At 41.5% G+C, this 14,603-nt stretch overlaps 1 protein-coding gene across 2 annotated transcripts in view; it reads left to right on the forward strand.

Annotated features, from left to right (window-relative positions):
- Nucleotides 1-28: 28 nt before the first annotated feature.
- AXIN1 (axin 1) overlaps nucleotides 29-14,603 on the forward strand; it is a 52,206-nt gene continuing 37,631 nt past the window's right edge. Inside the window, exon 1 of one of the 2 annotated variants that reach the window (XM_006914029.3) lies at nucleotides 29-2,431. In XM_006914029.3, coding sequence (XP_006914091.1) covers nucleotides 1,554-2,431 — 878 coding nt within the window. In that variant the 5' untranslated portion in view covers nucleotides 29-1,553. The remainder of the gene's footprint in view (nucleotides 2,432-14,603) is intronic. The other variant, XM_006914030.3, reaches the window with a different exon arrangement.

Genomic DNA, 14,603 nt, shown 5'->3' on the forward strand with positions numbered 1-14,603 from the left:
TTTTCATAAAAAGTCGTTAGCTGCAGAAATGTCATTTGGTGCACAGAATTGTAACCCAACCTCCATCTCTGGTTGCTTCTCACCTTCTAGCTATCGGCAGCTGTTGACAAGTGAAGTTGTATGCAGTGTGAGAATGCAGGTGTGGGAGGTGGATTACATGTAGGCCAGGGCCTAGAGCGTGGAGTGGTGGCCAGGGAGAGCTACCTTTTGCACTGGTATCAGATTTTAGGATTTTAGTTTGCTTCTTCTGGCTTATGCAGTGCTCCAGGCATTTTGGACCTGACATGCTCCTCTCCAGCCCACTTCTAGGCAGACCATTTACATCATGGCAGGCTGTGTTGCAGTCACCCCTTTGGCCAGGTTGGGAGGCATAGCCTGAGCTTGTGGGCTCTGATATCCTGTAGGATGTGGCAGAGAGGACTGAAGACCATGGCAGAGTCCCAATCCAGGACAGTCTTCCCTGATACCCAAGGGACGCTTGTAGTAGCAGCAACAACAAAATTGATGGTTCCCTGACCTGTAAGAGGGTGGGTGATTTGGTTTGTAGCTTACAGAGTTAAATCATGTGAGCTGTATGCATCCTTAGCTAAAACGTATAATTGCGTTTGTCGAATTTCATTTTTTTTCATACTTTCTGTATTCCTCAGTATGCAGTTGCCATTTGCTATCCGAAGGGCACTTTCCATATACACAGGGTTTTAAAGGTCAAGTGCAGCTTTCTGATGGGAGCATTTTTAAGATTGTCCATATTCATGGTATGAGAAGGCTCCTGTGTGTGTGCATGTGGGTGGTGTCCTTTGATCACTTGCTTGAAGATCCTGAAGGTGACCCACAATTAATTGCTCTTTTGAAAGTTAGAGAAACAACTCACTATGCATTTGCTAATGTGAGACACACAGAGTGTGAAGTGGTGGGGTAGGCAGAAGGCAAGTGGCTGTGGGGAGTAGATACGGTCACCCATCTAATATGTTGTCCCTTCCATGTTTGAGTATCACAGCAACCCTGCAGAGCAGGTGGGGTGGTCATCCTCATCTCACTTGTGAGGGATCGGCTCTCACTCAAGTTTGTACAACTAGGAGGACTAGAAGCACCTTTCTTTCCTCCAGTCCTGCCTTCCTGGAGCTTGCAGAAAAAGACTGGTCACTCAGCTCTGTAGCTGAGATTAGAGGTCCCCAAGTTGCTGGTCTATGCGATGTTTTCACAGAATGACAGTTGAGGGGAGTGGTGCTCTCTGTGTTCTGGGCATTCATTTCTTGAGACCAGAGGCATTCCTATAGTTATAAAGGTTCCCAGAAATTGTTTTAATATAGCACAAACCTTGTGATGAAAGATTGAAAATTTAAACTGCATTTTTCTGGCATTGAGTTCACGCGGGAGGGCATCGTTGCGAGTCTTGTCTTGAGAAAACCTCTGTGGTCGTGTTTCCATGGACCCACCTTTCCTAATCCTTGTCCTCTTAATGGTTTCAACAGGACAGATTGATTCACTTTGGAGCTATAAGTACTGATGTATTAGGGTGCAGCGCTCATTGTTCATTGACGCAGAGTCTCAAAATGAATATTCAAGAGCAGGGTTTCCCTTTGGACCTCGGAGCAAGTTTCACCGAAGATGCCCCCAGACCCCCAGTGCCTGGTGAGGAGGGTGAACTGGTGTCCACAGACCCCAGGCCCGTCAACCACAGCTTCTGCTCTGGGAAAGGTGTTGGGATTAAAGGTGAGACTTCAACAGCCACTCCAAGGCGCTCAGATCTGGACCTGGGGTACGAGCCTGAGGGCAGCGCTTCACCCACCCCACCGTACTTGAAGTGGGCTGAGTCGTTGCACTCCTTACTAGATGATCAAGACGGGATAAACTTGTTTAGGACTTTCCTGAAGCAGGAGGACTGTGCGGACCTGCTGGACTTCTGGTTTGCCTGCAGCGGCTTCAGGAAACTGGAGCCCTGTGACTCAAATGAGGAGAAGAGGCTAAAGTTGGCCAAAGCTATTTACCGAAAGTACATCCTTGATAACAATGGCATCGTGTCTAGGCAAACCAAGCCAGCCACCAAGAGTTTCATAAAGGACTGCATCATGAAGCAGCTGATCGATCCTGCCATGTTTGACCAGGCCCAAACAGAAATCCAGTCCACCATGGAGGAGAACACCTACCCCTCATTCCTCAAGTCTGATATTTATTTGGAGTACACGAGGACAGGCTCGGAGAGCCCGAAGCTCTGTAGTGACCAGAGCTCTGGGTCAGGGACAGGGAAGGGCATACCTGGATACCTGCCCACTTTGAACGAAGATGAGGAATGGAAATGTGACCAAGACGTAGATGAAGACGATGGCAGAGACCCTGCTCCCCCTGGCAGGCTCACACAAAAGCTGCTTCTGGAGACAGCCGCCCCACGGGCCTCCTCAAGTAGACGGTACAGCGAAGGCAGAGAATTCAGGTGAGTCAGACATGAGGTGACTCTCTCTGTGCTCACCTCCAAGAGCTGGAGAAATAGCAAAGAAAGGTGTTGGTAAGGAGTGGTCTTGTCTTTCAACCCCAAGTGGGTATACTCCTGCTATGGGTGTTGTAGGTTTAGTTCTTATTCATAATACCTTCACATTCGTTGTTAGATGTTTTTAATATTTGTATGATGAGGATACTTTAATCAAGAACAGACTAAAATATATGGCTATGTAAGTCATCAGGAACATTAGCGTTCTACTTAAGAAGTCATAATGACATTTATACTTTTCTCTTTAGCAGTAAAATTTGTATCCTCTTGCATAAAAGATGGATTTACCTGGTAGACACCCCCTTTTGGAATAATAAAGGAAGGTATGGTTATTTAAATGCATCAATACTTAGAGAATTCTGGATCATTGCGTTTTATAACGGTCTTCTAAGATTCTTCCTAGAGGTTGGGAAGTAGTGGTGAGGAGGCTGTCATGCAGCAGTTTGTCTAAATACTTTGGGAACTTTTGTGGCTGTGGTTGCATTTCTAGAATTGGGCCTTTTTTCCCCTGCCAACAAAATGAGTTAGTGCTATTGTGTAGTCAGTTCCCAGCTGTCGAGGGGCATTCTGAAATGATTGCAGCCTTTGCATATAGGCACATATGCAACTTTGGAGGCATGAAGTAGTGCTATCGAGAAGTTGATAACACCTTTGAAACCTGTTTCTTCTCTTTTCTTGGTAATCCCTTTTGTGGTTATTAGAGATTTATTTGCCAGTGAGTCGGAGGCTGTTGCCGATGTTAGCAGATATTAGCAGGGCACTTCGGTTTTCCACTCATTTCTCTATAGCTAGTTCTGGAGACTCCTGCTTGTGAAATTTTGAAAGCCTGTAATTCGTGTGACCTTGGTGATTTGATTAAGAGTCTGAAAACATCCTGAGTGCTGGGGCTTTTTCATAGAGTTATTAAAAATCCGGATCACTTATTTAAGTTTGTGTCAGAGAAATTGGCTACTTATTAATAAACACAGGATTAAATATTTCTTAAGTTTAAATGTCCTTTAAGCGATGTGATTTAAAATACACCGAGGTAATTTTTGTGTACCATTTTGCTCATTGTCTTTAGCTAAATGCTACTGATTTAGTAAGCTTTTTCGAACAGAATATGTCATAAAATTATCCTGTTAAGTAAGGCTAGTTACTGACAGTTCTTAAAATCTCACCTAAAATTTTTCATTTTTGATTAGAACAGTATTAAGATAGGATTAAATTTGAGGCCTGGGCTTCAGGGTAAAAAAAATTGAGCTCAATTCTGATTTCTAATTTTAAAAATTCCTGAATGCTACCCCTCCGCTAACCATCCCCATTCTGCACACTTTTCAGTTCTTGGGTCTTAAACAGCGTCTTTGCTTTTTCTTTCTTTGGTTTGCTCTATTTGTTAAGCAACCCTTGCTGTCAAATTAAAAGAATATGTTGGCTTCGCCTCTCTGATAGCATTCACCTGTAAGGACTGTGGCATATTTTGGTTTTAACTTGTCTGTCCTGGAACTGCTGGTGGCCGAGGGAGCCTGGAGTTCAGGAGCCCTATCTTCTGTCGAACACTGTCCCACTCGAGATTGCCTATGGTAGTTTTGTGGGGAGCCGGGGGTGGGGATCTCTGATGTTGGATCATCGTTCATGAGCACTGACAGAGGATGGAGTCAGCATATTTTACTTGCCCTGCACGGTGTACAGTTAGGATGCGCTAGGTTGTTAAGTCACACAAAATCTAGCCCCTCCTGGCTTAGACAGTGAAGGGAATTGGCTGACTCTGATAAATAAAACGTTCAGAGGCAAGGCCAACTTCAGATGTGGTTTGATCAGGATTCCAGCCATTTTTCTTTTTAAAGACTTTATTTTTAGAGCACTTTTAGGTTACCAGCAAAATTGAGTGGAAGGAAGGTACAGAGGTTTTCCATTATACTTTCACCCCCACATATGCACAGCCTCTGCCATTGTCAACCTCCCACCAGAGCAATATGTTTGTTGCAGTTAATGAACCTACATAATTACCACACAGTCCATACATAGTTTCCATTACGGTGTGCTCTTGGTGGTGTACATTCTGGGAGTTTGGACAAATATATAATGATATACATCTACCATTATGGTACCATATGGAGTCTTTTCACTGCCCTAAAAATCCCGTGTGCTCTACCTGTTCATCCTTTCCTCCCCTTGAACCCCGGGCAACCACTGATCTTTTAAATTTCTCCATAGTTTTGCCTCTTCCAGAACATCATATAGGTGGAATCATACAGTATGTAGCCTTTTCAGATTGGCTTCTTTCACTGAGTAATATGCATTTTAGTTTCTTCCATGTCTTTTCATGACTTTGACAGCTCATATCTTTTTAGCGCTGGATAATATTACACTGTCTGGATGTACCACGGTTTATCCATTTACCTACTGAAGGACATCTTGGTGCTTCCAAGTTTTTGGCAATTATGAAAAAAGCTGCTATAAACATCCTTGTGCAGATTTTTGTGTGGACATAAGTTTTCATCTCTTTTCAGTAAATACCATAGAGTGTGATTTCTAGATTGTATGGTGAGAACATGTTTAATTTTGTAAAAACCGCCCCGCTTCTTAATACTTTTTTTGTCTCTGCGTTCCTGTGGCCAGCTCTGCTCTCAGGTTGGCTTCCTTCTGTTGGAGGTGGCTGCCCAACTACCTTGGCTCTGGGCTTCCCTGTTTTGTAAACAGGCTCCCCACAGCATTGAAGGAAGGTCCTGCAGTTTGTTTTGAGTGACCAGGTAAGCTGTGTGCTGCTGTGTCCTGCCCATCAAAACATAATCATTGTGTAAGGGCCTGAGACTGTGCTGCTGGGTTTATACCACGTAGACCACTCTGGAAGGAAAGTGGGGTGCCCCACCTAGTTAGCATTGCCACTCCCCAATGGGGGAAAGTGGTCTTCCAAAAGAAGATTGGGGTTAACAGAAAAGGGAAGAGGGCGGGTGCTAAATAGGAAACATGGGAGTGCCTGTTACAAAGAGAAGGAAGAGAATCTATCTTGTTGGTAGGGAACGTGTTTCCTGTGGATGGTAGGTGCCTCTCTAAGTGTAAGTGTTGATTCTGCATGGAGTGTGTCAGGAGGCCTATGTATAGGCTAGGACGACCCCAAGGGACTCCCGAACCTAGAGTTCCCAGTTCCATGGGCTCTGTACCATGGGGCTGCTTTGATTGTGCTGGCTGGTGTTTTTTATTCTCTCTGTACCAGATATGGGTGCTCCCGGTCCTTGATAGGAGGCTGAGTGTGGGTCCTCATATGGCCTTACATGGCTGTTTTTCATATAGCTGACTTAAGAAAAATTAAATGAGTCATTTACTTAGGTTTCTGTCAAAATTGAGAAAACAAGCGATGTCCCCTGACCTTTTTCTGCATTTATCCTTTTCACCTGGGATCATTTTGAGCCTCTGGGACAAGGGATCACAGATTCCTTCACTGCTCTCCCATTCTCTGTACAGAAGACTTTTCCAGTTGTTAATTGGCCATCATCAGTGGAACTTTGAACATAACTTTGGTTGGTTCATACCCATCATTTTAATTGGTGTGAATTGGCAAAGGGTCCTCTAATGATGCAGGCATTTTAGCTATTTGTTTACTTAATGATTTGGTAATAGGGCCCAGGGGCTATAAGACATTAGCTGGCAGGCTTAGGTTTTACTCCTCAAAAGGCTGGTTTGGCCCTCCAGGTGCTTATCTTTAAAGTGGGGAGAATGAAGTAAGGACCTGCCAAATGAGGTTGTCATGGAGGTTCCATGAGATAACACCCAGGGGGTTGCTTAGACCAGCTGGTGCCTGCACACAGCAGCTGCTCATTAAATTTCAGCTCTTGCTGTGGTTCTTCTTCATCTTCGTCATCTGAATTTAGTGGTCTGCTAGATGTTGGTGAAATTCACATCTGGGTTACTAATGGTTTCAAAGATAGAGTAGAGAATGACATATTCAGATTTTAATAAACATATTTCCTTAAAGTGAGATATATTAATTCCCCACCCCAAACCCGTTCCTCTTATAATCATTCTTCCTTCTAGAAGTGGCACCACCATCTGCCAAGTCAATCCAAACCACCTGATCTCTGCTTTGCTGACTTCCACATCTAGTGCAGCAGAAGTCCTCCAATGCGTGCTGAATCCCTCTGCTTCTCACTGTGCACCCTGGCTCCCGTCATCTTCTCCTGGACCACCACAGAACCTTCTGACTGGGTCTCTGCCTTGGTCTCTTCTCCCTACAGTACCAAAAGGGTCTTTTCTAAATGCAAGTCTGATCACAGTGTCCTTTTTTCCAGCACTGCTGAGACTTCTCACTGCACCTGAAATCAACCTTAAGCTCCTATAACACAAACGTGCCTGTGGTGGATTCTGTCACAGCAGCACCAACATGCTGTGGGCATCTTATATCCCTGTCTGTGGCATAGGATCGTTATTAAAAATAATTTAAAACTAGTTACAGGAGAGTCTAAAAATATTTTTTTTCTCTGCTTTAGTTGTATAAAACTTCATGGTCTTTGACAGATTTCATTAAAGTGCATGAAAGTTTTTGGTAGTTAGCCATGAAGACTGAAAAATTCTGGAATGACGAGGCCCCCTTGCCTGAGCCTTTGTTTTAGCGGGTTTATGAAAGGGAAGTGCTTGCAGAGAGCACATAAGCAAATGTTGACTGAGGCCCTTTGCGTGGACCATGCTGCCCATGGCTCTGACGTGCAGCAGCTATTTCAGGAGAGCGTGGGGTTGATGTGCTTGGCACGGCATGCGTGCATTCCTTGTGTGGTTCTTGGAACTGAGCCATACCCATAGGTCAGCTGCTTGGTGACCAGCCCATTGTCAGGTTTGCGCCCCAGTCAGTGTCACAGAGATTAGAATTTGATTCATACTCACAGGCTCTTGTTAATCTTTTCTAGAATCTTGGCTTCATGTACACTAGTTTACCTTGCAGTTATTAGAAATATGGGATTTGGCTGAGTAGTGGTAGTTCAGTTAGGAAAGGAAGGCTGTCCAGTAATTTTCTTTAATCCATGACCAGCCTGAGGCTGCATACCTGTGTGTGTAGAAGAAAATTAGCATTGCTTTATTTTTCCCATTTGTCACATCAGTACAAATGTATGGTTTTGTGAGCCACTCAGGGCCCTTTCAGAACCCATTAATTCCCAAAAGTGTTTGACCTAAGGAAACAACTCAGTAAATCTCTTCATCCCCTTCCGAGGACCAAGGCTGGCCACCACACCGCTTCATAGCCTTCAAAGAGGCCACGCAGAGACCATCCTGAGGGCCTTGTGCACCTGACAGGGTTCAGCCTCTCCCCTCCTCATCCCTTCCCACAGTGGACCCTTGCTGCTGGGTGAGATTCCAGCCTTGGCCCAGGAGCCTTCTCTGTAACTTGAAAGTTCCTGTAGCAAATGGATTCATCTCTTTTTTTTGGACCAGACTCCTCCAGTATTGATTGACAGAGGTGAGCTGTGGCTAAGTGGGTGCCATCCTCAGTCCCCCAGCAGCAAGGGGCTCCTCTGCCCATTATTGGGCCCTCTGCTCATCCAGTTTTGTGCCCTTAGAGTTAAAAGGGTATTGCCCCTCTCGTCTTCAGTCTATAGGACCAGTATCTTCTCTCGAACAGACATTTAAAAATAAGCATAAAGTATATTGCTTGCAGCCCTGCTTGTAATAGCTAACAGAATAACTTGAATGTCCAATAGCGGGGTTAGTTGCATAGAGATTTTTTCCTTTGTGGTTGGAGAACATAGGCTTTTTAAAATCTTTTGTCCCCCCCTACATTTTCCAAATTCCTATAAAATGTATTTCTTTGTAATTAGAAAAATATATACCAAAATATATCACAAGAAGGTTTGAGTTTTATGCAACTTTTTTAAAGTACATTTTTTTTCTTTTAAAGGATGCATGTGAATGTTTCCTTTTAATCTGATCTTAGGTCTCCTTAATGTTTGCACTACTAGACCAGTCTTAAATTAATTTCATCTTTTATTAAAAAAGTGGAGACAAGGGAAAAAATAATGCTGAGAAGCTGGTAACTAGCTGTCCATGTTCCCCTGGCCTTTCAAGGATGGTCACTTCCAACTGTTCAGGCTACCACAACAAAACACCACAGACTTGGAGGCTTAAACAGCAGATACTTATTTCTCATAGTTCTGGAAGCTGGAAGTCTCAGATCAAGGAACCGACAAGGTAGGTTTCATTCCAGGCCTCTTCTCATGGCTTGCAAACAGCCACCATCTCACTGTGCTTATATGGCCTTTCTTCTTTGTGTGGGCGCATGGGGAGAGTGAGCAGCTCCCTGGTATCTCTTCTGATAAGGACACTAATCCATGAGTCAGAGCCCTTCCCTCTTAAGACCTCCTTTTATCCTCATGACTTCCATAGAGGCCCCGTCTCTAAACATAGCCACACTGGGCATCAGGGCTTCGACATAGGATTTTTTTGGGGGGACACAGACTTTCAGTCCATCACACCTACTTTTCTGAGTAAGGTGCTTATGAGCTATCTTTGGATCATCTGTTTTTAGACAATCTGCTAGTGTTCACCTTTCCTACCACCTGTCCTAATTATAGTTGACTCAAACGACACAGCTTTGAACTACTTGGGTCCACTGATACATGGATTTTTTCAGTAAGTATTGTAAACGTATTTTTTCTTCTTTATGATTTTCTTTCTAGCTTACTTTATTGAAGGAATACCATGTATAATACACATAACATACAAAATATGTGTAAATCAACTGTTTGTGTTATCAGTGAGGTTTCCAGTCACCAGTAGGTTATTAGTAGTTAAGTTTTTGGGGAGTCAAAAGTTATGTGTGCATTTTCAGCTGCGTGGTGAGGGGTGGTGCTCCTAACCCCTGTGTTGTTTAAGGGTCAGCTGTATTAATACATGCTAGGTTTGGTTTAAATCCATATTTTATGTTTTAATGGATGAGCTAAGTTGGGCCAAGCTTTTTCTTTCTTGTACCATTTTTTGTGTGTGTGCTTTTGAGTTATAATTGCTGCATTTTTCATTTGATTAGATACTTGATTTCCTAACATAAATCTTCCTTTATTCTGCATCAGTTTAAAAAGTTCTGTGAATATACTTCTCCACATTGTAAAACCTGTCAGATAAACTTTTTTTCTCCCAAGAGACATGTGTTCTAAAACTTTCCCTGTTTCTGCTTGAGAGGGTTGCTCTTCAGATGTGCTGTGTGGCTGCTGTGCCTTGCTGATGCCAAAAGTACTTGAAGGAGAAATTGGTTGGGTTTAGAATTATAGATTGCGCGACATTTCTCTCAGAAATTTAAAGGATTTGCACCGTTACCTTCCATCTTCTAGACCTGTACTAGAGAGGCTTATCTTTAGTTTCTTACATTCCCCTGGATGTGACTTTCCCTTCCATCTGAATGTTTCTTTATCAGCAGTGCTATTTCTCAGTGCTCTGTCTCGCTTGTGGCTTTTTTCTTTCATTGTGCCGAATAAACTTTCCTTCAGTTCTAAGAATTTGTTAAATATCTTATCTTTGATTTCCTGTCTTTCATTTTCACTTTTAAAAAAATTACTATTTTAGACTTTATTGTTTAGATGTTGAACCATCTAAATCTCTTTTTCTTATTTTCCATTTCTTTTTGTTGCATTTTTACACAATAAATATATAAAGAACATATATTCTTTAAAAAAACCCTTTTTTGTTCATGGATCAACATTTTAAAATCTTTGTTGGAGATGTTAATTATAATTTCTTAATTGTTGATTGCCCTGCATAGTGTTTGTGTTCTCTGAGTTCCATTCTTATGGGTTTGTTTTGGATTCTGTCTTACTTGAGGTTTTACTGAAATGATGATCCTGGCTGTTCCCTTTTGTTTAAATGTGAGGCACTGGAGATGCTAGTTGAAAGCTGTGTGGGAGGCCTTTTTGATTGGTGTACTTGGAGTGTTCAGGCTGCCAGCTGGCTGTTTTGCTTGGGGATCCTCAAATGTCAGTATTTGTAGGTCTTTTCTCTGTGCTCCCCCCTGGGAGGGACGTGTCAGTTGCCTTCTTGTGGGGCTGGCTGTTGGATTCTGGAGCTGAATAGGTGAAAGAGTTGGGTATACAGATTTTCACTTAATCCCTTATTCTTTGCTCCTAATCCCCACATCTATCTTCCCCTGCACCTGATTTCCCCAAATCAGGAGCCTTTCATATTCATTTTTATAGACTTTCTGTGTCTTACAAGGATATGTGAGGGAGAGTTGTATGACTTTGCTGCGCGGGAGTGAGGACAGGGCCCTGGGGGTCTAATTGCCCCTTAAATGTTGCTCAAATGATTTCTATTTGTAATATTGTGCCCCCTGCCCGCCTCTCAGTGGGGCAGCATGGTTGGTTATTGCCAAGAAGTCCTGCATACATGTAGGAGAAAGACTGTCTCCTTTGTTTTTATGATTTTACAGCTGGGCCTAGTTTGCAAAACTTACTTTTAAATACAAAAAGAAGAGAAGAATTCAGTGAAGGAAAAGGATGTGGAGCACAGCTGTTTAGGGGAGATCTAATGTGATTACCATAAAATATGTAATTTGGAGGTGGTAGCTTTGTGAAAGGATTCTTTTTAACGAAATTTCACTTTGGGATGCCTAGTATCCTTGAGACTTACTCAGTGAATAAGAACTACATGCGTATGTTTAACTTCTCAGGAGCACATTATTCTTTATGTTAGGCCTGCCTGTGTTGGACATAGTTGAAAGGTTGGGGTCTTGGGGTAGAAGTGGTGCTGTTTCTAACTCTTGTGTAACTAGGTTTTTTTTAATTGGATCTTCTTGAGGGCTGTTTGTTCATCTTAGAGAAGACAATTAATCCATATTCTGGTAATGGACTATTATATATGATCACAGAATTTTGGAGAACAAAAGGAGAGTATAGGACAGTGGTGCGCACATCCAAGAAAAGCTGTGTCTGAGTGAGTGGACAGAAAAAGATATCTGTACTGTGCAGCTCAAATACAGCTGTCCCTTTAAAAGAAGAAGTAACAGAAATACAGATTGATTCATTCATCGAATGCCCTCTCTGTGCCAAATACTATTCTAGGAGCTGGAGATTCAGCAGTGAATAAAGCAGACAAAAATCCCTCCACTCATGGGGCTTACATTTTAACAGGGAGAGGTACAAGATGAAAAAATAAGTATAGAGTGTTTTAAATGGTGACAAGTACTATGGCGAAGTATATGATGAGGAAGGGCAGTAGGGGCAGACGGAGGGTTCCTGTTTTAACAAGAGTCGCCAGAGAGGGTCTTATTTGAGAGGGCGACGTTCAAACAAAATGTAGAGAAGTCAAGAGCACAGATCATGTGCCTAGAGGAAAATGATTCCAGGTAGAGGGAAAAGCAAGATCTGTGAAAGGAGAAAGGCATCATAGCTGGAGCAGAATACAGTTGAGGGGAGAGTAATGGTGATGAGCTCAGAGAGGAGGTTTGATCGTTTTGAGATTGGGTTTAAAAGCCACTGCAGCTTTTGTGCTTTGGTTCTCAGTCATCAGTAGTATATAGATGGTATTAAGAGTCGTGAGCCTTGTTGAGATCCCCAATGAGCGAATGTAGATAGAGAAAAGAAGAGGTTAACTGATACCTCGTTGCTGAGAGTTTGAGGATGAGAAGGAAGCAGCAGCAAGGAGACTGAGAAGACGTGGCTGGTGAGGTAGGAGGAAACCAGTGGAGTGTGGCAACTTGGAAGCCAACTGGAGAAGTGTTTCAACAAAGATAGAATGATTAGCTGTCAGATGCTGCTAGTAGGTGAAGTCAAATGGGGATTCACAGTCATTAAGTTTAGCAATGTGGAAATTACTGAGATCGACTTTCAAATTTAGCTTTAAACAATTCAAAGCCCTTTGTGAAGGGACTGTGTCTTTGTCTTATATGTTTCCCTCGGCTTAAGATAATGTCTTACTGGTCTCCTCTTGATGAATATGTGTTATATTGAAATGTCTCTAGCTATTAGAAAGTACTTGCAAGACTTGTAGAATTGGATGGCCCTGTGCACTTGAGCAGAGGCATTCACATCACGCTCTTGGGATCCCATCTTTGTTAAGGAAGCTGTATGGTTTATAGTCATAGCCACCTCTGTTGGTTTTAACTTTTTTGTCCTCTCACTTTTGATAAAGCAGTAGGTAATATTTTAAAAAATCAGACCGAGATTCTGATTCCTCTTATTTGGTGTATAGAAACAAGTTGTGGTCTATGTTTCCATAGTGCCATGACTGTTGAATGTTGAGGCTGAATTTATTGGCTAAAATCTGCCATTACGATTGTGGATTTGTCTCGTTTTATTTCTGTCCAGTTTTGCTTTATGTGTTTTGACTCTAGTTTACATGCATACAGATTTTTAGTTGTTATATATATGTTCCTTGTATATTGACCTTTTTATTATTATGAAATCTCTTTTTAATAATGCTTTTTGCTTTAAAATGTACTTTGATATTGGTATAGCTACCCCAACTTTCATGTATTAGTATTTGCATGATTTATGTATTTCCCAATCTTTTCTTCTCAGCTTTTCTATATTCTTTTTTTAAATTAAATTTATTGGGGTGACATTGATTAATAAGATTATATAGGTTTCAAGTGTACAGTTCAATAATACATCATCTGTATATTGCATTATGTGTTCCCCACCCAGGTCAAATCTCCTGTCACCATATATTTGACCTCCTTTACCCTTCTACCTCTCCCCTCTCTCCTCTACCTCTGGTAACCACTAAACTGTTGTGTCTATGAGTTTTTGTTTGTTTGTTTTATTCATTTGTTGCTTTCAGTCGTATAATTCACATGGGAGTGAAATCATATTCTCAACTTTTTCTGTCTGACAATTTGTTTAGCATGATAATCTCAAGATTCATCTATGTCGTTGCAAATGTCAGGATCTTTTCTATAGTCTTATATTTAAGTTCTCTTATAAGCTGGATATGGTTATTTTTTAAAAATTCAGATTATCTATTTTTAATTGGCATATTTAGTTGACATATTTAATGTAATTATTATTATATCTGTATTTAAATCTATTAGTATTTATGTTCTACTTGTTCCACTTATCTCTCCTTTCTTGCTTTCTTTTGGATTGAGTATTTTTTATTATTCAAATATCCCCTTCTATTAGCTTATCATACATTTATGAACTACTTCTTTGTTTTTACCAAATAATTATAGAGGTTTATTATAAATGCTATGGAAAATGTAAAACAGGGTAAGGGAAATTGTGTATGAAGGGATGGACTGTTTTACACAGGGCAGTTGAAGAAGGCCTGTCTGAGGAGCTGACATTTGAACAGGCATGGGGAGGCAGCAAGCCATGTAGGTGTTTAGGGTAAGAGTATGCCAGGAAGTAGAAACAGCAAGAGCAAACGATCAAGGTGGAAGCTGTCAGGTAAAAGTCTCCTGAAAATACTTCAGGTGCAATAGAAAGAAGGTCTGAACTACAGCAGTGGTGGGAGGGAAGGGGATAGGGGACAGACTTGAGAAATACTTATTTTTTTATGTTTTTATTTTTATTTTTGGAGAATGTTCATTGTCTTTTTTTTTTAAATTTATTTAATTAATTTATTTATTTTAATTAGTACATTGGTTAGACATCTATATAATTGGTAAAAATGATCCCCCCAATTGCTCCCTCCCTCCCCTGACCCTCCACCTAGCCAACGTATTAATGCTAACTGCATTTCCTATGCCGTGCTCCCCATCCTCGTGACCACCCATCAGCTACTAATTTGTACTTCTTTAACCCTTCACCCCATTCTCTCAGCACCCCCCAAACCTCTCTCCCCAGTCACCAAATTGTCCACTATATTTGTGAGTCTGTTTTTGGTTGGTTTGTTCTTTTTATTCCTTACATTCCGCATATAAGTGAAATCATATAGTGTTTATCTTTCTCTATCTGACTGAAATACCTTCTAGTTTCATCATAGCAATATCTTCTTCCATTCCCTTCCTTTTCATATGTAGGGGTCTTGTTTTCTTAACCTTTCAGCCACTCTGTCTTTTGGTTGGAGCACTTAATTCTTTTCCATTTAAGGTACTTATTGACAGGAATGTGGTTGTTACCATTCTTTATTCCCGTTTTTGATACATGTTTTTTTTTTTTTTCTTAAAGAAGTCCCTCCAACATTTCCTATAATTCTGGCTTGGTAGTGGTAAATTCCTTTA

This window comes from Pteropus alecto, unplaced genomic scaffold (genome assembly GCF_000325575.1).
Source record: "Pteropus alecto unplaced genomic scaffold, ASM32557v1 scaffold44, whole genome shotgun sequence".
NCBI classification, from domain to species: domain Eukaryota; kingdom Metazoa; phylum Chordata; class Mammalia; order Chiroptera; family Pteropodidae; genus Pteropus; species Pteropus alecto.